Source organism: Melanostigma gelatinosum, assembly GCF_949748355.1.
Source record: "Melanostigma gelatinosum genome assembly, chromosome: 1".
In the NCBI taxonomy this organism is placed as follows: Eukaryota; Metazoa; Chordata; class Actinopteri; order Perciformes; family Zoarcidae; genus Melanostigma; species Melanostigma gelatinosum.
In genome coordinates this window covers 16,243,940-16,271,330 of record NC_136634.1, presented here as the reverse complement: position 1 = coordinate 16,271,330, position 27,391 = coordinate 16,243,940, and the positions used below count along the sequence as shown (strand labels likewise).

Here is a 27,391-nt window from a genome sequence, read left to right as displayed (position 1 = left end):
AGGTCAAATCACTGTTGCCTGACTGGAGTCTGATGGCTTTGAGGAGAGAATATTAACTGCATGTTTAGTGTGTTAATAAATTATAATATTTGTGACGCGTGTCAGGGGTGATCATTAGCGTGTCCAGGGTGTCATGTTTCCATCACTGCGACTCAGAGCTGCAGAAGACAAAAACCTGCCAATACCGACGACCGCCGAGTCATTTGTCCTGGCAATGAATGCCGATTGTGACCTATCCCACTGAAGACAAACTCCAGATGTGTAGATGAGCTTTAGCTGACTGAAAGTCCTCCAACTCTCCTCTCTTTCACCAACACACACCCTCTCACCATGCACACACATTATGGAAATATAATACAACTTTGTGAAATGTAATCGGCTTCAATCAAGCTACGCCTTAAGTAGAAATCATCCATTATGTCGGTTTGATATTAGCAGCTCTGCGGCGACAGAGACAAAGTGATGGCTAAATTGCAGAGACCTGCAGCAATCAGAGCCTGGCTGACAGATTCAATTTCACTGGAGACAGTCGACACCAATCATATGCTCTAATTGGACAATGTCGTAAGGGTGATGGAGCTCTGGAACTTCTCTCATTCCACCCTCCGCAGTGCAGATGCTGTGCGCTTCATGACCAGTAAAGCAACAGGTTAGTTACATAGCAAGCAACATTAGCGCTCACATAAATGGCTACACGACACAGGAAGTGAAACTTAATCAAAAGACATGCATCGGCTTACTGCAGCAGCAGCAGCAAGAAGACGAGACAGCAAGGCGTGATGCAAAGCAGTTAGCTGTACAGTATACTCTGTGTTTGTGTGTGAAATGTTTATCAGTTTTAGTTGAATGTGCCGTGTACAGAGCTCGGGATGGAAACGAGTCGACTTACTATCTATAATGCAACATGTGAATGAAGCAGTCGATGTGCTGTTCAGGATATTAAACATTTCTGTTTCGACTCCTTTACACAAGGAAGTGGTTCATGATTACGCTCTACATAAACTCGATTGACGGTAATATTCTGCCGTCTCTATGTCCCGTCACTCCCTCAAGCACACATATCCGTCCGTCTCTGCCTCTCCGACTCACTTGCTTCATCACTGTTCCGTTTCTCCCCCGTTTTTTTCTCCCGAGAGAGAAAAAGGGAGAGAGAGCGAGAGAAAGAAAGAGAGAAAAAGGGAGAGAGAGAGAGAGAAGGAGAGAAAGAAAGAGATAGAAAGGTAAAGAGAGAGAGAGAGAAAGGTAAAGAGAGAGAACGAGAGAGAGAGATTGGGGTTGTTGGGGGTGAAAGACAGAGTGCAACAGAATGTCAGTGGGTGGGTGATAAATTCCCTGCAACCTAAAGCCTTGCTTTGTTCTCTTTTTCTGTCTGTTCATCTTCCCTGGCCTAAGTATAAGATCACTTTGCAGTGTGTGTGTGGGTGGGTGCGCGCTGACGACTGGGTTCTTTCCGCCCATGACTTATTCATACGCTTTAATGCAGTCAATGTATTATTGATTAGGGCCGCTCATTGCCTCCTCCCCTTGGTGTGACCATGTCTTGCGGACAGGGGTGATCTGAGGGGCTCAGATGCTGTCGCACACCCTGGCTGCGCCTTGTGGTTGATGGATGGACAACAGCCTTGTCGTGCGTACATTTGGACTGTGTGTGTGTGTGTGTGTACGAGTGTGTGTGTGAGAGAGATACGATTTTAAGATCGGACTGAGAGACTAGAACAAAGGTAATCTTACTATATGTCCCCTTTAAGAGTGAAACAGAAAAAAGTTTCTCCAATAGCCCTAAAATGAGCCCATCACTCATGGGAGAAAACCTCCAGCTCCCTGTGAGGAAACAGAGGGCGGGAGCGTCCAGGATGCTGCCTCGACTTTGACTTTTGTCTCCCTCACTCTCACCCGTTTTGGCTCGACCCGTGCGGCTCTCTGGGAGATAGGAGGAGGGAGGGGTCCCTGCCCCTCATTACGTTTGAATTCCCTGCTCTTGGCAGAGAAGCTGCAGGACTCCTGAGTCATCATCCGGAAACACTCCCATCACGCCGTGGCAGCCTTGCCAAATTGATCCGGCCTCATTGCCATATGAATAATTATACTGCAGTAGTTTGGATATGCGGAATGGGTTTCAGGTGTGTGTGTGTGTGTGTGTGTGTGCATACAAAAAATGGAGAGGGGAAGCGCTGACGAGCAAACTGGGAGTTTCTGCAAACAGAGTGAGGTTCCTCTTGTTTAAGCAAAGACGTTGCGTGAGAATGAGGCTGTGTTCGTAGTGCTGGTGGCAATCATCCTCAGGTGAAAGTAACTATTGCCATTTACATTTCCAAACACAGGCGATGCCATCAAAGGCACATTTCTCCGGCCCTGGAGACCTCTGAGGTTTGGTCTAATGAGAGAGGATACTTAATGATACTGATAGAGCCCACGAGGAATCTTCCCCTTTCTCTTCAGTGAAGCAGTGCACTCTGCCACTACTTCATGAAGTAAATCTGATGATTTAACACTATAAACAGCTTTACGACACGACATGGAGAAAATAGATCAAATAACGGAGTAAAGGGCTCGTAGAGCATTGATGACGAGAGAAAGGGAAAGTGAAGATAAAAAAACAGCTGGTTGGCTATCGAATGTAAAAAAGAAGAAGAAAAGACGTACTGCTATCATGAGCACTTTACCGTTGATGCGCTAATGCTCTGCTGGATCCAACTGGCCATTGTCCTGGAAAGGTTTACATCTGCCATCTTGTCTGCCAACTCCCCCCCCCCCATGGATTTATGCTCTTTCATCTGACAGCTCTGTCGAGGGGAGTGTAATAGAAATAGCCCGTGCACACACCTTCCATTAGGAGCAGCCCTGTGATCTTCCCAACACTTTGCACTGCGATGATCCTGCCAGCTAGGATTTGAGGTACGGATGTCTCCTAATGAGAGGACACGAGATGGGAAAACCGAGGAGAAGAAAGCAGTGACATGGAGAGGCGGGGTTAGACTTTAGGAAGGAAAAGGAAGTCAGAGCTTCCAGGAAGCTAAAGATCAGAGAACAGAGGGAGGGGAGAGAGAATGTTGACAGGAAATGACAGCTTGTGGCTGAGACAAAAAAAAGGACAGCGCTGATGTGCGGGAGTCATGACTAATGCATTGTTCAGGACTTTCTATTAAAGCTCCATTGTCACAAATTGCTCGGGCCATGATCACATAAGGTGCTCTGATACAAAGAGCACGATGAGAGCGCTGCCAGGGACACAGTCATCGACAGTCTTGTTAATATGCGGCTCCAAGTTTAAGAACTTTCAACTCCTGAGATTAGGTGCAGCTACTTCACAAAAGGAGACAATGTCGGGCTGTCACCAGCGACTGCAACTCTGTAAATTACACTGTCGAACAAAATGCATCGAATTACAAACCAATTTCCTTTGTGAATATATCTGCACAAAAAGCCGAACAAAAGAGCTTTTGTTCATTGCTGATAATTGAATCCTCTATAAAAAAAAAACATTTTACTTCAAGTAAGAGAAATTAATCACTTTCATGAAAACAAATTGCCTCTTTCAGACATTTCAATTGGGGTTAATAAGTATATGTGGTGCTGAAACTCTGCCTCAAGTGATTAAAACATTTGGCTAATTTAGCAACGGATACAAAACAATGTAATTCCTCCAGGCGCTATGACCAATCACCAAGTCTGAGAAAGAGCATATAAAGTGCAAATGAATTGGGAGTTACAGCGTGCGTACCTTTAGTTATGTTTTCACTGCTGTCTTCTTGTGGTCCAGCATCTGCCAGCAATGGTTGTTAGATGCGTGCCCGACCGCTCTACATTGGTGGTACTCTACTGCGGTAGGGCAGAGGTTTGTGCTCCATTCCCCAGTGTTCACTGTTATATGCATGGACATATAAGGTAGATAACCTGAATATGATGCCTTCCATCATTGGTTTACAGCTAAAGGACAATACTTCAGCACTGGCCGTGCCTCCTTACCTCATAACTCATGTTTATCGAAGCTTTGTACTATTACAAAGATTAAAAGCGTCCTTGGCTGACAAATCATTGCAAGTTTGGTTCACACTGGCATCTTGTCCTGTGTCGAAAAGCAGGTTGCCCTGAATCTTCTGTCGCTTACTGTACCCGCTATTTTTAGAATTGACTATTTTAAAATGTAAGTGATTATCTGAAAGCATGACTGGGTCACAGACCTTTTGACTGCATATGAGCTGCACACACTGTGATCTTTAGATGAGCACCGTCTGATTTTTACTGAGCAGACGGCAGACTAAAAGTAACCACGGTCTGCGATCAAGGCTTTGATACTTTACAACAACACGCCTGAAGAAATCAGGTTAGAGAGGTAAGCCCAATGTTTCAAGTCTCTTCTATAATATGCTTGTTTATTGTGTAAATTGTGAAGTGAGGACTTGCTTTTCCATTTCTTTGTCTTTACTAATTCATCTTGGGTGCAGAGCTGGTTTATTCCCATTCTAAAACCTCTGTACAGTACACCATCTTCCTCTGGTAACAAGAGTTTCTGTATGGCAGACAGTGTGACAGCAGTTATTGGGGAGCGAGGACTCTATTGAGATTCCGTGGCGAGGTGCTGCTCTGTGGGCACAGGTGGTACCGGCTCTGCAAGTGCTGGAGGTGGATGGCAGAAAGGACGGTTCACAGCTTGGAGTTTATGACTCACTGACACACAGGATGATTAACTGATGCACAGGGACACACCGAGAGGCGCAAATAGGCCTTTCAAAGGGATTATGCGACAGCCGGGGTGACAAATAGGTGACATGCTGTCGGAGGCTTGATGGAGGACACTACCCATAAAACACGGAGGGACTGTTTTTGTATTTACTTTTTTGGTTTGCTCAGATTTATCAACCAGAAGGCTGTTGGGGAACTTTCCTCCCTAAAATTATAACCAGAATAACTAGAATCTACATGGGTGTCAAAGCTCCCGGGGCATTCGAATGATAAATCCGCAACATGTCTTTAAAGCCCGCATCTGTGCAGCATCCCCTGTTGAGCCACAGTCGCAGCAGTATTTGTTTACATGGTGATTTATTGGGCTGAGGAGATTATTTTTCTCCAGGAAATATAACCATCTATATCCACACTAGCCACAGCAAACTGCATACACTGAAAAATCAATAATGTTCCAATTTAATATCGTAAATGACAACCTGACCAAGCCGGGGAAAGTGTTTCATCTCGTCAGTTATGAAGCAGGTCTTTTTGTTTAATTTATTTCAATTTGGGATGGAGATGTTCAAATTTGCAGAAATGTAGAATTTACACCTGCATTTGCATGAATTGAATGATTGACTTCATCTGAATGCCTGAAGCTGTGCGGAAGAGAGTGAAACACACTGCCTGACCAAAAGAGAGAGCCTACCATCATCTGATGCACCTTCTGAGCCGACTGAATAAACAGGACAAACAGTGACAGTCTGCCTCTTTCAAGAGTCACTGGTCTATTCCTACTGTTCAGTGGAATTGTCTTCACACTGAAAAACAATGCAACACCCTGTGGTGTTTCCATGCTGTTCCAAAGACTTAATCAGTTCACGGAGGAAGTGAAGAGACAAGGCACAGCAACAGACAATGCATCATGGTACAGGGGACAGAGAGCTCGGGGAGGTTTAATAACCAGTGCAAAGCGGCTTATTCATCAGAGAAAAATGGCGGAAAAAAGCAACGATAAATCTATTTTATCGTCCACCAGATGCATCGCCTCGAGTAGACCCCATTCAAACTCGTGTTCGCGCATGCCATTATTTTTGAAATGCGCATCGGAAAGTGCGGCGCACCGCCACTCCGACCGAGGATCTCGTGCAGGCGACTCACTGGATGGTTGCGTGTATTATGCCAAGGAGGCGTCCTCCTGCGCACAGACTGCCAACAGTGAGGCGGAAAGGTCGGTGGAGCAGCATAAAACACTGTGCTGATGTTCAGCCAATCCGAACAATCACACAGGCTCATCTGCGCTGCAGCAGGTGTGAGGAGCTGGATGAATACTGTATCCCTCCGTCAACTAATTTCCCACTGACTCCGACGGCGGTAGCTGCCGTTAATCATACAGAGGAATTAATGCAGAGCCATTCGAGTAAGAGCATTAAACCACTGTAAAGACTCAATCTTACAGCGGCTCGTTTACAGACTCAGCAATTCCTGTGACCAAAGGGGGCGATTGAGGAATTAATTGAGGAGAACTGAAGCGATTCCATCCATGTGGGGTTAAAATTGGCCTGGACATGATGGTATGCATCGTCACTCGCTTTATGACTGCGTGTGGATAATGCTTCATTTAAACCTCCCCCTCTCGCTGAGATGCATTCTGACAATCACCAATTATCCTGGAATAGCACACCCCTGTGTAGGCACAGGACTGTGCCTTCCACAGCCATTATACTCTTGGATGCAAATTAAATGGCTTTGAATGACGTTAAGAAGATCCCTTAGAGGAGAGCAAGGAGGAGATGATAGAATCACCTTAATGCTTCCCTACTGTATAACAAAGACAGATGGGAGAGAGGACAGACATGTTGGATGTGGTCTGCCAACAAGAGGTTTCATTTTTCACGAGGATATACCGTGTCATTTCCTGTTATTATTCATTCGACATGCTCACAAATATGCAGCTGTTCATCTTTGAAACACAGTCAAAGCCATTCCCTCAAAGAAGCCCAAGAGGTTTGAGGATAAATGGCTCACTGTGGTCTAAAACCATTGCCTATGTAGCGGTGCACATAATGACGGTACTTCCTGAACTCAAATGACTTATTGTGCCACACCTACTCTGGCGATACAAAGTGAATGTTACCCTCTGAGCACAGTTTGAAGACGGCAGATGTAACAGGTTGCAGTGCGTTAAAAGCTCAGACAAAATACTGGTTGCCAAACGGCGAGAACGGTTCTACAACACTCACAACTCTACAACTCGCTACCTTTCCTCTACGTTTAAAGAAACTGGGATAAACTGTAGCCAATTGTCTTGCAATATGTATTGTATAACTATATTATCGTTGTGGTCAACATGCCATGTAAGTATTAAAGCATGAGTAAGTTGTGATTTCCACACCTACACAAGATAACACAACATCTCATGACTGGTTTACATTAGTGATAATTCCTTCTGCACAAGCTTCAGGCCCAAAATAGTGTGAAATACCGCCATGCATGTTCACCAGGGGATGAACCCTTTGCATAGGTAGCAACGTGGCCTTTCCTTTGGCGCCACTCTCAGGCAAAAATTTAATTTTTTGTCATTTTACTGGTAAGAATCTAATAACAGCAAAGACGTCTCGGCATGTTGCCCCCAAGCAACACATTTGTTTTCTGGAGTGTAAAGAGCATTACAGCCTCACAAGCAACTTCTTAGAATGCAGTTCTTTCTCCTCCTGATATTAAATTCTTCTTTACTCTTATTTTCTTGCTGTTGTAATGACCATTTCCCCACGCAGAGTAATCTTATCTCCTTATTACATTCCAGTCTGTATCTGTTCCTCTTGCATGCGATTAGGGATTTAATTCCCACATCCTAAATGTGTAAATGCTGGATCAGAAAATCGGATTAAAGCTGATAACCTGGTTTGTCAGATCAGTTATCTAAGACGACTAATATTAGGCCTACTGAACCCCCATATCTCAGACACAGCCAGGCTGATATTGCTTCATTATACCGGTCCCACGTCTGGGGATATCTCCTACTTGCCAAGCAGAGCAAAACTTCCTTTCCCTGCATGTTTTAAAAAAAAACATGCCAGCTTTAAATGCAGACTATATCTTTGGCTTAAATTGAAATTGCTGTAGTATCTAATACCCCTTTGAAAGTTGAATCTCAAGCCCACAAGAGTGAGAAAGGGAGAGGAAAACCCATTGGCGAGATAAACCTTTATCTGTCCTTCGGAAAGCACATAGCATAGTTAAAGAATATAGAGCACCTATGCTGTCCCCATTCCCCCTTTTACTTAAGATTTCTTTCCCTATTCCCACTTTTGCGACTTTGCGAGTGTAATTTTGTTTTCATGGTCCATTCTCTGGCCTTCATTCTGCCCAGTTTCCAATTCTGCATTGCTCTTTCTTCCCATCCCTCCCTTCATTTGCCCACGGCAATAATGCCTTGCCCCCCCCCTTTGTTGTCTCCTGAGCCAGGGTTACTGAGGAGAGTTCTTCTGATCCCCACAGTCAGTCGTGTGCCCACTGAGCTGGCTCTGTCCACTGGCCAGACAGCCATTATGAAGACTGACTGGCCATGGCAGCGCCCACACACTTGGCAGGCTGGCAAAGCTGCCCCCTGTTGCCTCTTTCAAACTGCCCCCTTCCCCAACAGTAGAATGCCGGCGCCACCTTAATCAGGGAACTGCCCAGGTGGCCAGACCGGCTGTCTCAGAATCTGGATTGCTCTGGAGAGATTTGAAAATGAAAAGCTTGTTTACTCCACACTTGAGGCAATGGAACCGACTCCTCCTCTGTCTGTACCCTCCTCTATTAGAGATGGAGAGATGTCAGAGACGCATATGGCCAGAGACGAGGAGGAGAGAGAAAATGAGAGTGCGTCTATGAGACAGAGAAAAACAGACAAGAGTTGGAGAACAGGCTGGCTATTAGGCAAAGCCTTCTGTCACATGAAAGGTTCCCCGCCCTGCGTCCAAGCCCCATCATCCAAGCCCTCTGTGTGAAGGACACCGAGACAGATAGCCCAGAAAACCTGGGCTCCAGACTGTCACAACTCATCTCGGCTGATAAAAGTCCCGTACGCCTCACCCATCCCTCCCTGCTTTTCCCCCCCGCAGAATGTTAAAATCACAGCGGAATAACGGACTTATTTTAAGGTGCAGCACAAAGATCTTCCTCTTTTCGACAAATGAAAAGATTAACAGATCTCCACCACAAAATCAACTCCACAGAAAAGCTTTAAATGCTAATTTTATGCTTCAATGCAAATGTATAAGCACCGGACTTCACAGGCGGCACTGCACAAACTGAAGCTGGTTTGGGCTTATTAGTCTTATGCGGTTTTGTTTCTGTAGAAGCAGCAGAGTCTGATGCAGCTCAGCATTGTAACAGTGAAATACAGTCAGGGGTTTGACAGCTCCCCAGTGCTGCCCGACTAATACATTTTATGCACACTAATGCATCCTGTAAAACAGTCATAAAAGTCTGCCTTCTCCTGAAGGTGACATGGCCCTGTCGGATTTCATTTCTTCATTGATGCCCAACCTTGGGAATAACAACTTTATCGGTTATCATAGGTCGAATCCGAGACATTTTTTATATTTAAAACACGCACACGTCCATCCATATGTGGACAAAATTCCCCAAAAAAATCAAAAGCAATGCTAAAAAGCAACAACCAGCGAGCAATTGTCTGGTTCAAAAGAGAAACTCAGACGTGCAGAAAAAAGCAATTAATTTCCCGCTCACATCCCTCCCTTCACAGAACGACGCTGGATGAAGGTGATTTTGTAAAGTGCATGCTAAATCTCCCATTAGGATCCTGAGGTAGTTAAATCCCTACCATCTCCTCATTCCTCTCTCGCCAATACTATAAATCTACACGGTGACAGGGCTTGTCGTGAAGCTGCTGAATTATACATGCCAGCCTTTGCTCACTCCCCCTTCCCCTCACTGGGAGAATAACCGAGCAGAAGGACAGACTGTGGACTGGTAGAGAGAAGAGCGCCCTGACAACCGCCCCACTGAGCCCTTAGACACGTGATGCGATGCTGTTGCTGTTTCCAACTAAAGGGTGGTGTTTGCCAATGGTGTGTGTATGTGTGTGTGTTGTATCTGTGTTGACAGTTGTTGGGATCTAAAGGAGCGTGTTTGGGTTATCAGCATTTAAGAAACTGAATTCTTGACATCAATAGAATTATTGATGTATGTAACAATTATTAATGATTATTAATATAAACGGGGCACCACCCTGCGAACAGGGACCAATAACCAAACGATAAAACTAAGTCTCATAATTAGTAGTCACTCATAATGTCAATAGTCTGCGTATGACTACACATTCAGTGACAGTGAAGGTTTTTAAGTTCGAGCACCGGCTACTACATACAGTCTTATCAAATACATATGCACAAGTAATCACAGACGACTGCTCCTGAAAGTATAACAGAGTTTATTGAATCAAAATAATAAATGATCAAATCAATTAATATTGCAACCAACAAACGTTATCATACAATTTTATATGCCTAAACTAAAGAATGAATAAAGTGGATGAGGGTGTATGTCTGTGTGTGTGTGTGTGTGTGTGGGTCTGTGGGTGAAAAGGAGGGAGTCTTACAGCTACGCTAAAGACTACAAAGATGGCGGCGTCGAGTGACGCTGGCCAAAGGGGAGGGGCCTTAAGAACTACAGCTAAAAACTACAAAGATGGCGGAGTCGAGGGACCCGGACAAAATGGCAGTTAGGCTGCTGTATGTACTCACGTGTGCCTGGGCAGCACGTGATGTGAGGCGCTCGTTTGAACGAGGTTCCCCAGGAGTAGAACTAGGAGCTATGTGTATGTGCGTGTTTCGTGAAAGGAGGAACGAGAAAAAAGGTGGGGGCTCATGGATCAGACTTCTGCGTGCTGTCCGCGTTGTAGTGATAATGGGGGTGTCTGGCGTATCGTACATAACGTGCCGTTGTCGGTAGAACTGCCAGCAGTTATGTACAATAGCCGAGATTCCACACTTCACTCACAGAGCTGATTTAATGAGCAGAGAATACTACACGAAGTGTAGTAAAACCAATGAAAAGAAATCAAATAAATCCCAAGCAAACAGTCATAGTTGATACCCGAATACAGCGGAGCTTCTCTGCTCCGTAATGATTGCGTAATACCTCAATATCACGCGACAGTCTTAAACACACAAAAACACGGGAATATCAACATATAAATGAATGGCCTGAATTAAACTTAAGTTAATTTAAGCTAAGCTATGCCCAAATGCCAAGAATCTTACTTGTAGATCAGGGGTGTCAAAGTCAAATGGACGGAGGGCCAAATAAAAAATTTAGCTACAAGCCGAGGGCCGGACTGTTCGAATGTTCATTGAAAAATTTTTAAATGACGCATATAGTCTAGTGAACCTAATTGAACCTACTGAAAACCTAACAAATATATTCCAATATGATCAGATAAATAAAGCAATATTTTCTTATGGCTCTGTCAGTAATCTTTAATTTTCAACAGACACAAAAGACAAATTTCCTTTATATAAAAATCCCCATAACATGAACATTAAATGAAAGAAACCGGTATTCAAGGCACCATCAGTAGCCTATATTTTCTATTTTAGCAAAAGTGGGCTAAATTTACTTCAAAGAAAAAAACAATAATAGCAATTTTCTATCATCCACTCAACTGAAATATTTTTAAAATATAATTGGATTGAAATACAATAAAATAAAGTGCAAAAATCTATTAATCAAAAACAACACTTTGTTTAAGGAGAAGTAACATGCAGTGAAAACAAATATTAAACTTTAACTTTTAAACTTGAACTGAGTAAAAACTCTAAATATGTGATTGCACAGTAATGTTCACTTGTTTGAGGTTGAGGGTGATACTTGGTGGTGTCCCATCTTTTCCACAAGTTCATCAATGTTCGGGGTAAGGCTCTGAGCTGAGGAAATCCTCAGAATTGAGTGGAGGTGTTCAGCAGTAAGTCGACTTCTGTGTGATGTTTTGTTCAGGTTCATCAAAGAAAACAGTTGTTCACACAGGTATGTGCTGCCAAACATAGACAACGTTTGAGCAGCCTGGATGCGCAGCTGGGGCATTGTGTCGGGGAGGAAACGGGCGAACTCCGCAGCACCCACTGCCGCATATTTTGCCCTCAGTGCATCATTGCATTGGAGGTCAATCAACTCCATTTGGAGGTTTGGTGGTGAGCTTTCCACGTCAACAGCAAATGGGTTACCGAGCAGTTCCAACCTGCTTTTTTGTGCTTCAAAGTCAGCAAATCGGCGTCGAAAGTCAGCGGCAAGCATACCTATTTTATCAGCCAACTGTGCGCTCGGGAACGCACTGGTAGAGAGCTTCTCTTTCATGGTCTGGCAGCTGGGAAAGTGGCTCAAATTTTCTTTCCGCATCTGCGTCTCCTACAGAGTCAGTTTGGTTTTAAATGCCTTCACTGTACTGTACATATCAGAGATGACATGATCCCGACCCTGCAGCTGCAAGTTCATTGCATTCAGATGACTCGTAATGTCACACAGAAAAGCCATTTCACACAGAAACATTTCGTCTCGGAGTTGTGTTGTGTCTTTCCCTTTGCTGTCCAAGAACAGACAAATCTCCTCACGAAGCTCGAAACATCTTTGAAGCACCTTTCCCTGGCTTAGCCATCGCACCTCTGTGTGATAAGGCAAATCACCATGCTCCGTTTCTAACTCCGTCAGAAATGCCTTGAACTGGCGGTGATTCAAACCTTTGGCTCTGATAAAGTTAACTGTGCGCGTGATGATGCTCATTACATGCTCCATTTTCAAGGCTTTACCGCACAACGCTTCCTGGTGTATGATACAATGATAAGCTGTCAGCTCACCTGTCGCGTTTTCCTCTTGCATCTTTTCCCGTATCTTCGCCACCAGTCCGCTCCTGTGTCCACACATCGCAGGTGCTCCGTCGGTTGTCAAACCCACGAGTTTTTCCCAAGGCAGCTCCATCTCATTTACACATCTTGACACCTCTTCATACAAATCATGCCCCGTAGTTGTGCCATGCATAGGACGTAAAGCCAAAAACTCCTCTGTCACGCTTAGGCTGGAGTCCACTCCGCGGATGAAAATTGACAACTGGGCAATGTCAGAAATGTCGGTGCTCTCATCCACAGCCAAGGAATATGCAATGAAATCTTTTCCCTTTTTCACAAGCTGCTCTTTTAGATTGATGGACAACTGGTCTACTCTCTCGGCAATGGTGTTTCTGCTCAGACTCACATTTAAAAAGAGTTGCCTTTTTTCTGGGCAAACTTCGTCACAAACTTTAATCATGCAGTTTTTGATGAAATCCCCCTCCGTAAATGGCCGGGCTGATTTAGCGATCTCTTCTGCCAAAATAAAACTGGCCTTGACAGCAGCCTGGCCTTGTGATTTGGCTTTTTTGAACAGAGCCTGTCGAGATTTGAGGCCTCGTTTTAATTCCTCTGCCTTTTGTAGCCTTTGTTCCATGTCCATATTCTTGTTTTTGTCCGCGTGTTTCGTTTCATAATGTCGTCTCAGATTATACTCTTTCAGTACCGCCACACTTTCTCCACACAGAAGACACACAGGTTTTCCAGCTACCTCCGTGAACATATACTCCGACTCCCACCTTGTTTGAAACCCCCGGTTCTCAGTGTCCACCTTCCGTTTTGCCATTTTTGATGGGTATCTGAAAGTTAATTTTACTGTGATGCTGACGACTGCTGTGCCAATAAATATTGAAATGAAGCAGCCTACTGCTCGGTGCGTCACCGTTGCATTGTGGGAAATGTAGTATTGGTGCGTGTAAAAGATCTGCGGGCTGCCGGCTTGCTGCAGTCTGCGGGCCGGTTCTAATAATAAATCAAGATCATCCCAGGGGCCGTAAAAAACCTTCTCGCGGGCCGGATGTGGCCCGCGGGCCTTGACTCTGACATATATGTTGTAGATGCTTCGTTGCAACGTTGAAGGGTTCGTGAGCAAAGTTGTCCTTTTTCTTCGAGAGGAAGGGGGGGGGGGTGCTTCTCAGCGCGGCGTTGAGCTGGCGCTGTTTCGGTCTGTCGTGGCGTGGCTCGGCTGGAGCAAACGCAGACGTGATCTGTCCTCGCGGCAGGGAGGGTGATCTAATTTCGGCTGACGGCGTGGTCCGTGCGTCTTACCGGGAATCGTCGGTGAAGGAGGGAGGCGTTGTCGTCTTTCCTTCGCCGGAATGTGTGCACCAAAAGAAAAAGAAACAAAAAGCGCTGAACTGATCGCTGAAGCAGATTCGTTATCGCGGGCTGTTTCATCCAGCGAAACGGCTTGTCAGGGTTTGAGTAGGGTTGAAGGGCCGTTGCTTCCTCGTGGCCTCGTGCGCTGGCGGGGCAAGCTGGACTCTCTGTGGCCTGGCCGGGGGGGGTCCGGGCGAAGAGAGCGGTTGTGTGCCTCCTAACTCAACCGAGGTCGAAGGGGGAAAGCTATGAGGTGGGGGCAGCAGAGAGTTTTATAGAACAGTGGCCGAACCACAGGGGTCCTCGGGTCTCTTGGCTCTCGGCCAATGAGATTGCCGCGGTTACCATGGTTATTTGGGGGGGGGGGGGAAATTCACACCCTAGTGTGAAATCCCTTTGCTCTTATCAACTACAAATCAGGATGAACCCTTTGCTCGACAAAGTGAAGGCCTGATTGTCTTTGTCCACAGCACATGTTTAAGCCACATGGTCAGAGCCCAACACAGTTCATACCTAGGGCCAGAGGTTTGATAAGGCACTGATTCATTGCCCCTTGGTTTAGCCTGCCACTATCATTCTCCTACATCTCCAACAGGCTGAAATCAAACCGGTAATTCCACCCGAAGGCTAACACACTGTGCATGCGTGTGTGTGGTTAAAGGGGACATAGTAGTTGAGACAGTGTGAGGAAGGGATATGTGTACATTAAAAGCATCTTCCTGTCCATGTGGAGAGACAGTTCCCTTCTTCTTTCCATCTTTCCACTAATTACCCTAACTGTGCAAGTATGTGTGTGTATGAACGTGTGTGTTGTGTGTGTTCTTCTGCAATGAATAATGACTGTTTATACACAGTGTGACATCTTCTGAGTGCTTTTACTTGTGTGTGCGTGAGCATTGCATGCATGATAGGGTGGAAGGCAACGTTTCTACATATCAAGTACGACAATCTGCCTTGTGGATAAAACACAGAGCAGAAGTGCCTGTGTGTGTGTGTGTGTGTGTGTGTGTGTGTGTGTGTGTGTGTGTGTGTGATTTTTTGATTTTATGAAGTCTACCGTGTTCTTTGAAATCTCATTATTATTTGACACTTTGGCAATGTTGTCCTTGTAACATTCATACCAATAAAGCATATTGAATTAGAGAGAAAGGAGAGAGCGAGAGAAGAGAGAGAGCGAGGAGAGGCAAAATGGGAGAGGCAATATGCTAAGTGTTTCCAAAGAACCTATTTTCCCTGTTTGTAAATCATTTCCTGACAAGATACAAGACAGGAGACGGGGGGGGGGGGCCCTAATTGCCTCGTCTCTTTCCTGTTACAGCATGTCATCAGCCTTACCCAAGCCAAATAATGTGCAAAAAATATGCAAAAAAAAAATCTCACAAGCTCCCGAACAGCATGCAATACAGCATGCAACATGACCATCTCACCAATTAGTAATTGGCTGATCGGCAGTTTCCCCGAGGTGGTTATTCTGATTGACAACATTGACGTTTGCTGATGATTACAGTCCAGCTGCTAAATGTTCAGATCGTATAATCTTTTCCAAAGTACCCAATGAAAGCTTGCCTGAGAGTGCAGAGATTGTTGAAATGAGAACAATGACCAAAAAAACACCATTAGTGGCAGTCGTACTACTATTTTTAGTCACGCTAGACGTGTGGCTCCAGAGATGGCAATGTTTGTCTGTCAAGCACTTTGGTCCCGACTGAAATATGGCGCCAACTACTGGATGAATTGTTGTGCACGGACATTCATGGTCTCCAGCCGATGACCCCCGACTTTGGTGATCCCCTGACTTTCCCACTTGTGCCACCATGTGGTTAAAAATTGGGTTTTGAGTGTTTACGTTTAGAACACCTATTGCATAGAATCGAATGAGATACAGACATTTATAAACCACATATAGTTAATTATCATGACTTCTCTCAAACGATCAGTCAAAATTATTTTTCAAAATGCCTGCAAAAACTAATGACATCTGAATGAGTTGCTACTGTGCTTTGTGTTTGGTGGTAATGAGCACCTGTTAGAATGCTTACATGCTCTATAAAATGTAGATGTGCCTCACAGAGCCGCTAGCATGTCTGTAGACACCGAGTGTTGTTGTCAAAAGAACTTACTTTGAATTAACATCTCATCAAAATTCAAGCATTTCAAATGTCTTTCATTTTACAATTGTGTGTTGCTATGATTATATGAGATATATCACGTTTTACAGTCTGAGAGCAAAGATTCCTCAGACATGTCTCGTGACTGTGGCTATAAAAATACTGCTCGTGAATCACAGAATTGGAACTAGAAGGTCATATCATTACCGCTACAGCAGAGCTGTGCTTTGACATGTGATTGAGATTTTAAAAAAAACATCTGCACCTCTAATGTAGCGATCCGAAAGCTGCCATCTGCCAACTCTCTTCATCACTGCACTTCCTCGATCACTTTCCTCTCACTTTCCTTTTTTTGTCTTTGTCGCTTTCTTCTTTTCGAATAATTGGACCAACCGATACCCACACACACACACCAGAAGTATCACATTTGAATTAATTAATTCATTTCTGATACCGAATTCTCACTGCTTCCTCTTAACAGAGCACACAAACCACAGAGGCGTCTACGACAACGTGATTATTAGATGGGACAGCTGGAGGAGTCTGGGTAGGTAATTCAATGAGCAGGTGCAGGAAAAAAAAAAGAGAGAAAAAGAACAAGTCAGGCTGGGAGAAAAGGAGTGCAGTCCATAGAAACTGCTCTGTATCTATAAATAATGTGGTAGATAATGTGGTAGATAATGAAGTAGATAATAACACATCAACACATTTTACGATGTGACATAAGCCTGACATGTTCCGCCTGAATTTACAGTCACAGAGACAGTAAATGAATGCAAGAGTGTGATTTCCCAGTCTTAGCGACTCGGTAGGGCGTTCAACACACACAACTCATGTTCAACACACGTTAGATAGCACGAGGTTATCAGGAAGGGCATTTGTTGAAGCCGATATATCAAAATATAGACCTCTGGAAGATTTAACATGCTCACACCAGGAAGCCTTGTGAAGTTTACCATCAGAGATGAGCCTATTGTTGCCGTCTTGTGCACTGGAGCTTTCTGAAATATTATTTGTCACGCTCCCTTTCATTTTTCATGCTTTTCCCGTTCTGTATTGCCAACCGCTTACTGTAGTTCTGCTGTTTTTCCCCCTTTCCTCTTCAGCAGTCAGCCCACATCTTTCTCGGTGGAGCTGAAATACATCTCTACGGGCTACACTTCATGCTCATCTGTTCTCGGCCTGGTTACACCATACCTGCACTCAATTTCATTTCATTTCAAACATTTCATGTATCTATCTTCAACATAGGAATTGTATTCTATTTTAACTTGCGCAAAGTCAGCCAGATATGTAAAATATGGACAACAAAGGTTCTCAACCCATTGCTTTGTGTTAAACTTAGCATTTTTTCATACTTTAAAAGGCAAAGTTCATCAAATATGAATATCTGAAGAGTCCTATGGTGCCCCTTGTTAAATAGTTTAATCCATCCGTCTTATCAGCTTCACAATGACAGCAGAATAAATCAGACGATCATTCCCTTTCTCAGGGTATAGAGTCGCTATGCTGACAATGAAGCACAACTTTGCACACAACAGCAGCGGTGGGAAGGCAAGGAAAGGTGGGCGAGAGATGTATTTTACACACACACACACACACACACACACACACACACACACACACACACACACACACACACACACACACACACACACACACACACCAGTAATCCCATTCTGCCTCACTATAGCCTCGGATGCATCACAGAAACTTGCCGCCGACTATTTGCTCTCTGGGATTACAACACAGGACGTGCAGCACTCGCCAGAGCTCTCATATCCATATACACAGATCAACAATGAGAAGCACTCTTAAAGCTCTATACACTGTGTCCCTGGCTCCCGCCGACAGACACTGCAGGACATGAACAACTCAAATAAGCCAGTAGTAGTGCCACTACAGCGTCAAAATCCTGAAGTACATGCAAATTATGAGGCAAAACCAAAAGAAGCCTTTTCTGTTTGAAAATACATTCATACCGTTCATGTTTCCGCAAAAATAGATCCCGAACTGTCTGACCTCGTTTGCATTTTGACATGCGGTTATACCGTCATGAGTCAGACTTGCCACTTTAACAGGATATTTAATTAGACATCTTCCATTTCCTAGCGAGAATATATAAATAAAGTAGTTTTAGTCCAGTCATAACAAACAGCTGGGTCTCTCTCTCTCTCTCACACACACACACACACACACACACACACACACACACACACACACACACACACACACACACACACACACACACACACACACACACACACACACACACACACACACACACACACACACACACACACACACACACACACAGAAAAAAGATACAGCAGATGCATCTAGCGGCAATATTTTTTAATTATTAAATGAGGGCATGTTGAGACACACACAAACATACACCCACACAAATAGAATGGGATGAAGGCGAGAGGGCCTGTCGTGGCTCCTTTTGTAGGAGGCGACGTAACACTTTTGATTCGAGGAAATGCAGCTCTCTCTCCCCCCCATTCACTTATCTCCGGGCTCTGTCCTCCGGCCATGCTCCCCCGACATCACTCAACCCATCTATTTGACCCAGCAAAGGGCAGGCAGCTCAGACTGACGGTTGAGATGTGTCCCAAAGTGGCCGCCTCGCCTCCCCGTAGGCCCCTTGTCCTTTAGCTCGTGTGTTCATGTGAATGTACACCGTGATTGACGGTGGTCTACAGCGTTCACTCAGGGAGACAGAGTGAGCCAACGGTCCCATTGCTCTCCTCTGTCAGCCAGCATGCAATGAGGGCAGATAACAACGAGGGATTGGAGAAAGCTTCTAAACGGAGACGATAGAGATTAAGTATAAACTGTATAGAATTACGTCAAGTCAGCGAGGGTCTTCAAAACTGAATTACAGAGTGAAGAAAGTGCAGAGCACGTTAGTCATGTATAGATGTAAATGAATGTAGGCCATATATAATACATGCGAGTGCATGTTAGAGATAATCTGTAAAGTGCAAAGAATACGGAGGGAAATTAAGAGACAGAGTCTGTGTGTTCTGGGCCACGCATGCATGATAAAGTGAGTGAAGTGGGGCATAGGAGCTCCTGAGATACAGTCGTGATTGATTAGAGCAATGAATGTGTGTGGGGGGGGGGGGACCTCGCATAGCAATTAGAAGTGCTATGCTTCCCAGCAGGCTTTACCATTTTAGTGTGATTACACTGTGTGATTTATATGCTCAGAAGACCTCCACCACTCTTGCTAAGCAAACTTGCCGCACATGCCGCGAAGCTTTACCTTTCCTTAATTCAGATGTTTTTTTATAGATTTGCTGATCATGAGGCCGATTTAAACTCGGAAACAAACCACGTTATCAGTTGAAGCTGCGGAGTTTTTTTTTGCAGCTTGTTGGTTTTGTTTTGTTGAGGAGATCAGATACAGTGACTGTCAAACAAAGCTCTGACATTCCTTGCATCCCAGTTATTGATGCCCTTTTGTTTCCCTTTGTTTGATATGTATGCGTTTTGATGATTTTTATTGATTCTCCCCTATTCCCTTGCATCATATTCTCTTTCTTCTTTCGGGGTGATGTGTTTATACAGTGAGCTGTGGGGTTTCACAGACACTGAGCTCTTATTTCTTCTGTTTAAATCATTTCTCTCTGCAAATAAAATAAACCTCATGCAGATAAAAAAAAGGCAGATTTTGAAAGAGGGAACCGGGTGCAAAACACACTCACGCAGATGTGCCCCTTACAATCCACATGTGCTCCGCTTTCATTATTTCATTCCTGTGTAATGCATTTATCCAGTTATTTCATCTGCTCTGCATAAGACTACACTTTTTTAAAATTTAAACACCACCTTTTTTGTTAAATTCCTTCTTTGGAAGGTATTTTTAAAAATCTGTACCATTTACCTGTAAATGTAAACGATCGTAATTATTATAAACCTTTTTTGTGGAAACATGGATTGCCTGGCATAAAGAGCTTTCTAACCACCATACAATAAAACAATCTGCACTTTCTAATAAATCTTCCCTAAAGGTAGAGACGAGACACGAGTACTAATGGGTGCAAGAGCTTGTGGAACAGATGGAGAAAGTCACATCAAGTAAGGATTTACTATTTTAGATGAGTGTTCATGCATTTCTTTGAGATCTGTCTCACCAGAAAAAAAAGTCTGAACTGCTGAGAGAAACTAGCCAATCAACTGGCAAGTGTTACTAACGGTTCTTTTTTCCATTTTCTCAGGAAACATCTTTTCTTTAAGGCTTCCCATTTGTATTGATATTCTTTATATGCTCAGAATGACAAACACACAAGGGAAGGCTCTCCGTGGAAAGCACAGAAAACAGCCAGTAGCATCCGTCAAGACTTCAATATGATCGTGCTTCCAAAAATACTTCACTGCTTTTACAGTCGGAGTTTAACTTTTCCAATGTTGATTGTCATCTGCATTTATAACAATTTTTTACACTTACCAGAAGTGGCAGGAAAAAAGCCAAAAGATCCGGCAACAATCGGTGTCAAGTTTATGGTTTTGACTGTTTCTGTGATACTGAACTAGCATTCAGAGCTATAGCTCAAAGATGCATCCGTCACAACAGACATCTATGCCCCAACTTAGCCATGTCCACCAGGCTAATATTCCAACATGCTAACATTTGTGTTGGAGCAAGCATTCATTCGTTACAATTATCATGCACAACAAGCAAACTGTGGGTTATGTCATGTGCTATTTGGAACTATGTGCTATAGTCACCTTGGCTGCAGCTTTAGCCATATTTTGCAACTACCCAAATAACTCTACACTGGAACTACACATTCAACGTCGCAAAGTCGTGTCTGTGAAGGTGAGCAGTGCCCCAAACCGACGGACAATGCACCAAATGTACAGACATTAGCTCTAGTACCAGTTAGGTGTTTGTGTGTGCCAAAATGAATATAAACAACAGGAGGAAGAGAATAATTCATTTAGGTTTCCTGAGGCCTTATGCAGAGTATATATCACATAAATGGCATCATTGTTCGTTCTGTGTTGACAGTTATATCTTTAAAAAACGTAGGGAGAGAGTCACAAGTAATCAGCGTTATGAGTGGCCAGTAGTTCTTATCATTATAATCATTTATACTTTGCCACTTCGAGTGACAGCCACACCCGGTTGGTGGCTTGATTAAGTGAATGGAGAAGAACTGCTACAACTTTTACATTTTTGCACAAATATGTCGCTTCAAAGTTTGAGGTGATCTGTATCTGCTGACTTGGTGAATCAGAGAACATTAACTGACTTTGAAGCATACTTGGTTGCTACTCCTGTGAACTGAAAACACCAGACTCCTTAGCGGAGTGTCCCAATGACTCCTTCTTGGTGGCTAAACATCTGGAATTCCTGAGCTAAAAACTCTTAAGTCATAGAAGCTAAAAGACAGAGAAATACTTCAACGTATCTGTTCAAAAAATAAACATTCTGAAGTCCCAACGGAACAGTAAACAGAAGTCTAACAAGCGGATTTCCTTAGAGTACTTCTCTTTTTATCTCATTGACTGTCCCACTGTCTTCGCTTCTATTGCTCTCTTATGCACGACATCTCAGGAGACAACGTAAAAGTGCAGACATAAGCCCTTCCTTAGGGAAAAGGGAAAGTCAGGGACAGGGTGTTGCAAGGGAGGTGAGAGGGTTTAAGCCGAGCAAGGCAAGCAGAATTTGCAATGTATCTCATTGGAGGCAGCAGTGAGACGGTTGGGCTGAGGGGAGTAAAGCAAGACTTATATTCAGAGGACAAATCTTGGCAGGCATGGCGTACCTATGTTAAGGGATTTGGGGAGAGGCGGGGGATGGTATTGATGAGGAAGTCCGGGAAAGATGCGGGTGGGTCCGGGATTGTTGTCCTATGGGGATGCTCTGTCTGCAGCAGCAATATGGGGCTCAGACACCGGATTAGTGTTTCTGCTTCATAATCAATTTGCTGTCTGGATAGCATTGCATGTAACCCTAAACAACCACTCCTAGCTGGATCCCACCAATGTTTTGTCCTTCTGCGCAGTCTTTTTTCCTTCCTTTTCAACCTTTGTTTGCTGCCCCTTTCAACTCTTAAGATGTCCAATCTCTATTGCTCAGCCACTGTAATAAACTCACATGAAACTGTAGAGAATTTCGTAATATATTTGTTCTCTGACCACCAAAACTATTTATTTCGCTACAAAATGTGTCGTCTTCCACTAGCCACAGTAGATTCTGCACTGAAAAAATCTAAATGACGAATTAGTAAACGTTTAATAATTAAAGAATGTTATACATTTAACAGAAGCTCATCTCCTCTGTAGTGTTTAAGGCCTGTGTCCTTGTGCAAACTTTCACTGACACTAGGTCTTCAGCAAATGTTCAATCTATTAAGAAGCAGTTGATTGCCGAAAGAACACTTCAGCTGTTTGTCCTGAATAAGAATGATAACAAACGTGTAGAAAGCGTCAACACTTACGCAGGCCTGATTTGCGATAGAAAGTGACCTTTGTACTAGAACGAATAGTTAAAGTGTCCAGATACCTAGACGCCTGTGTCACACGCAAAATGTGTGTGTGTTACCCTGTGCCAGCCCACTGCATGTTGTTTACCGAGTTTAAATACCAGAGACTCGGAGACAGATCTTCGAGCGGTCTTGATGTACATTCTGTATGTGAATCAACCCTGTCTCCTTCTTTGCAAAGAATAAATGTCCAATGATGAATGATTTTTACGCCAGTCTCGAGTGAATTTTTCTAACATGCACCCACTGCATTTTAGGGCAATACGGGGCACTTTGTACATACACACCAGTGTGTGTGTGTGTGTGTGTGTGTGTGTGTGTGTGTGTGTGTGGTAACCTTGACAAAGGGCTTTATGTCACCCTTGGGTCCAAGCTCGCTGCCATCTGCTCCAGAGCGGGGTCATAATACTGGCTGACCGATCAATAACTGTTATAAATAAACTGTTATAAATATGCATGTTATCCACGAAAACTTTGTTTTGTGGCAACACAGGATTATAATAATTTTTTTTTTTCAGCCTTCATCTTATCTTGTCAAATTAATTTTCACAGAACACGCGGTTCTTTTCTCCGAGGACAGGTGTGAAGACGTTTGCTGAAGGTGCGTGTGTGTCTGTAGCAGGGAGGAGTGCTTTGAGATGAAAGCCCAGAGAGACTTGAGCCGACTACCGACACAACAGCTTGTCTTATTACACTGCACACATACTGTATACAGTATGTGTGCAGTGTAAACACACACATACACACAGCTCCCACCTCTCAGCCACTGTCCATAGCACTCTTATTGGAGCAGGCAGACTGTCACCACTTCTGATTCCAGCAAGCAAGCACGCACACACACACACACACACAGATGAGCGCTACTAATTGCCTTGCTGGGGCACCGACGTGACTCGCATGTGACCGGATAGCTTTGGAGGCATCGGAGGCTTGATGTGCATGGGTGACTCTGCGTCTGTATGCGAGAGCTTTGTGAGTTGCTTTAATGAATTACTTATACGACGGGAAAAGACACGGAGGGTGTGTGTTTTATATGTGCGTGTCAAACTATCGTGCTGTGAAAGGGTAAACATGAATCAAACTGGCAGTCTTACCTTGGCCTGGCTTCAATGTCGCGCTGAAAACAAGCAGGGGAGGGGGAGAGAGAGAGAGAGAGAGAGAGAGAGAGAGAGAGAGAGAGAGAGAGAGAGAGAGAGAGAGAGAATTAAAATAAACAGGTAAAAAAGAAAAACCATAATTCACATTAACCAGGTTCTGCATCTGGTGTGGCTCTTAATCTGACCAATTAATTTTCACTTTCACCCGCCACTTGTGCTCATGTATATTCATGAGCTTTTGAAAAAGGAGCAGTCTGGAACAAAGCACCAAATGAGCCCGTTTAACTGTGATGGGAGTAGGGCTGGGCGATAAATCGATTTAATCGATTAATTCGAATGTGTGCTTTAAGGCGATGTGTTTTATTGAAAATCGAGAAAATCGCCCCCACCCCTCCCCCCCGTTGGGTTCCCGTAGTAGAGTGCGCGCGCATTGTTTACAAACTAAAACAATGGCGGCCAGCAGCTTCACTGCTGGCCGCCGCCGCCGCCACCTCACAACGACAACCCAGCATTTTGGAGACATTCACCAACTGTACTCCGCATGAGAAGAAGAGTGCCCGGTGGAAAGCCATCACGGATGCAGTCGCGATGTATATCGCAAAAGATATGGTGCCCATATACACCGTGGAAAAGCCGGGGTTTATTCACCGTCTCAAAGCTTTGGACCCCAGGTACGTGCTACCAAGCCGTAAACATTTTTCTGACGTTGCCTTGCCTCGGCTGTACAATAGTACACGCCAAAGGATCTCTGCGGAGCTGGAGGGGATGTCATTCTACTCCGCAACAACTGACCTGTGGTCCAGCAGGTTGACCCAGACACCGATCCACTTGACTGGTGGAAGCGTCACCAACTTAACTTTCCAAGGCTAAGTACTTTAGCAAAGAAATACCTCTCTGTGCCAGCTACAAGTGCCCCCTCTGAGAGGCTTTTCAGTGTGTGGGGGGGGGCATTGTTACATGCCACCGTGCATGCCTGAAGCCAGAGGTAGTAGACAGGCTTGTCTTCCTGGCAAAAAATATTTAGAAAAAACATGCACTACTGTTTAATACTGTTGGTTATGTTGTGAATGCACTTGATTTTGTTTACATGCACTTATTTACTGTGCAAAATATGTTATGTTGATGTTAGATCAGATGTTGCACTTTTGAAAATGTGAATGTTAAAGGGTCATATACATTTTATTTCATGCTGTGTTTGTATCAGTGTATTCAGTTAGAAAAGCTTACTGTAAAAAGTTACATTTGCACAGTTGTTTACAATGGAAGGCTACTATTTAATGCCATTTAATGTTATGTTTAATTAAATTTTATATTTAAATGATTCAGGCAAACAAAAGAGTGACCAAATACTTTTTGTATACTACAGGCACCTTTCTACAATGTTCAGGTTTTGTTTGCACTTTATTTTTATCAACCTACTTGGGAAAATCATCACAAAATAAAAGAAAAAATTGTTTTCAACAGCTTCTGTCATCTGCAAAACATTTTGGGGGAAAAAAATCGATTTAAATCGTGAATCGGATTTTTTGTAAAAAAATCGGAGATTTTTTTTTTAGGCCATATCGCCCAGCCCTAGATGGGAGCTTAAAAGATTCTTCCATGTCAAAATGACGGACGTGATTTGTTTACTGGCAGGATGCGACGCTTACACCAGCACTGCACGTTCATTCAGGTGCCAAATGAAAAAATGAAAATCACATTTCCGATTCTGTCAAACTCTAGAAGATGTAAATGCGTGATTTCACCAGGCCTACCAGTAACACCGGTTTGTTCAGTGTGCTAAACATACTGCTCCGGTGTCCATGCACTACAGTTGAAATCGCTGTCATGTAACACAGTCGAACTACTTATTATGCCGTTCATAATCTCAATTGGTGTATTTTCAGTCAAGAGGACCTTGCGCACAAGACGGTCTCTTTTGTTGTGTTTTATATTTTGCCCGGCACTGACTGTACTGTAGCTCTGGACCTTGACTACCGACGCCAAGATGGCTGCGCCAGAATGGGATTTTGACACGGTGTAATTTACAGCGCCGTGAACTCGGTGGCTTCTTGGCAGCACAGCGGAGGAGAGCAGAGCTGATGAGCGGTGGCTGGCTGTTTGCCTCGCTGACTAAGATTTGGCTTTAAATTTAATTAGCTTCAGATCTGGACAAATAAGGTACTTTCAAATATTGTAACTCAGTGGGATTCCTCTTGGTTTACCTTGTCAAACACTCCAACAGACTCAAAAAGTTAATTTGTGAACTCAGACTGCAAAGCTGACATTCACCAGAGAAGCTCGTCACTGGTTGCTGTACGGCTGCCTCTCTTTGTGTTTGCTTGGTTGGTTAACTGACCTCCTATCATGAGTGGATTGTTTGTCTATTTGTCTGGTTTCAACTTGATTGAATGCAACACAAGTCCTTTTTTCTTCCAGATTATATGCAAGTAAATGTTGAATTAGTAATGCACACTGTATTTGCTTATAGTGTATTACAGTACATCACAACAATATAAATGGAAAGTCGTTAGAGTCCCAGCTGTGTGCTTTGTTTCCATTTGGTCCAATTAAAGAGTGTTTTAGTGCCACTGCCCACAAGTGGAAGAAATATGCTGTTAGAAAGAAACTGACGACTATGAAGCTTTGTTCCAACTGTTATTACCGCACTTACCTTTCCAGCAATGCGGGAAAAAAAAAATCATACCTTCACATAGCAATACCAGATTAAACATTTTTTACATGATTCACATGGCCTGTGGCAGTTCAGTCTCTAATGTGCACACGTCAAATCTCAAAGCCACTGTAAAAACAACCAAGATTTGTGAGTCTGCCATGCAAATAGGCAACCTGAAGCGGTTCCCTTCATAATTTAAAAACAATATCTACTTCATGGAATGATGATCTGTTCGAATGGAGCTTAGCTGTATTTCAAAAGTGTGCTGCCAAGTCCCCATACAAAGAATCTGTTTAAAAAAACTGCTGTTCATAATTAAACTATGGTAAATTGCTATATGTAATAAGCCTTAATCTGTTTTTATTATACACAGCAATGATCTATAATAAATACATTTAACAATAAATAATTCATTCATTCATTATTATCAAACATGTAGAATAAAGGTCATTATATGATGATATTGGTATCAAGTTTGAGGGATTCATATGGTGCACCTTTAATGCTATTCGGGGTTCCCAATCAGCCCACATGATGAATTACTGATAAAACATCACTTTTTATTGTTTTCAAATAGTTTAGAAAAAAGAAATATTCTCAAACATGTATTATATATCAAAATTGAACAAAACCGCATGGGAATAAGATTCTTAACAATAAGCTTCATATTGTTGAAACGTAGAGCCGACGGGTAAACGTAGAGCCGACCGGTAAACGTAGAGCCGACGGGTAAACGTAGAGCCGACCGGTAAACGTAGAGCCAACCGGTAAACGTAGAGCCGACGGGTAAACGTAGAGCCGACGGGTAAACGGCCGCATGGTTTTAAATCAGCCTCAAAGCGCTTCGCTGTGACCTGGATCACGACTGAGACGGGGTTGGGTCTCTGGTGCCGACTCCCAATGCCTGGCTGATGAGGTCGCTTGTCTTTGTTATTTTATGCACTGTGCCCCAGTCAGGCAGAAAGATCATTTCCTGCCCGGTGACATATACACGTATTTTTTCAATTACCGGTACATTCATCAGAGAATGCTCAAGTAAACAAATGAGTACCTACTGGCACTTTGTAATGAAGACTTGGACACAGAGTATTTTGATCATGAAGACAAAGTTGCTTATATATATTCTCCCTCTGGCTCCCACTGATTGGGTAAT

At 43.7% G+C, this 27,391-nt stretch overlaps 1 protein-coding gene across 1 annotated transcript in view; it reads right to left on the bottom strand.

The window, feature by feature from the left end:
• The window catches only part of trim44 (tripartite motif containing 44), a 39,824-nt gene that overhangs the window by 1,594 nt on the left and 10,839 nt on the right, over positions 1–27,391 (bottom strand). The window contains exon 5 of the mRNA XM_079279333.1: positions 23,580–23,602. Within this exon, the coding sequence (XP_079135459.1) occupies positions 23,580–23,602 (23 nt within the window). The remainder of the gene's footprint in view (positions 1–23,579; positions 23,603–27,391) is intronic.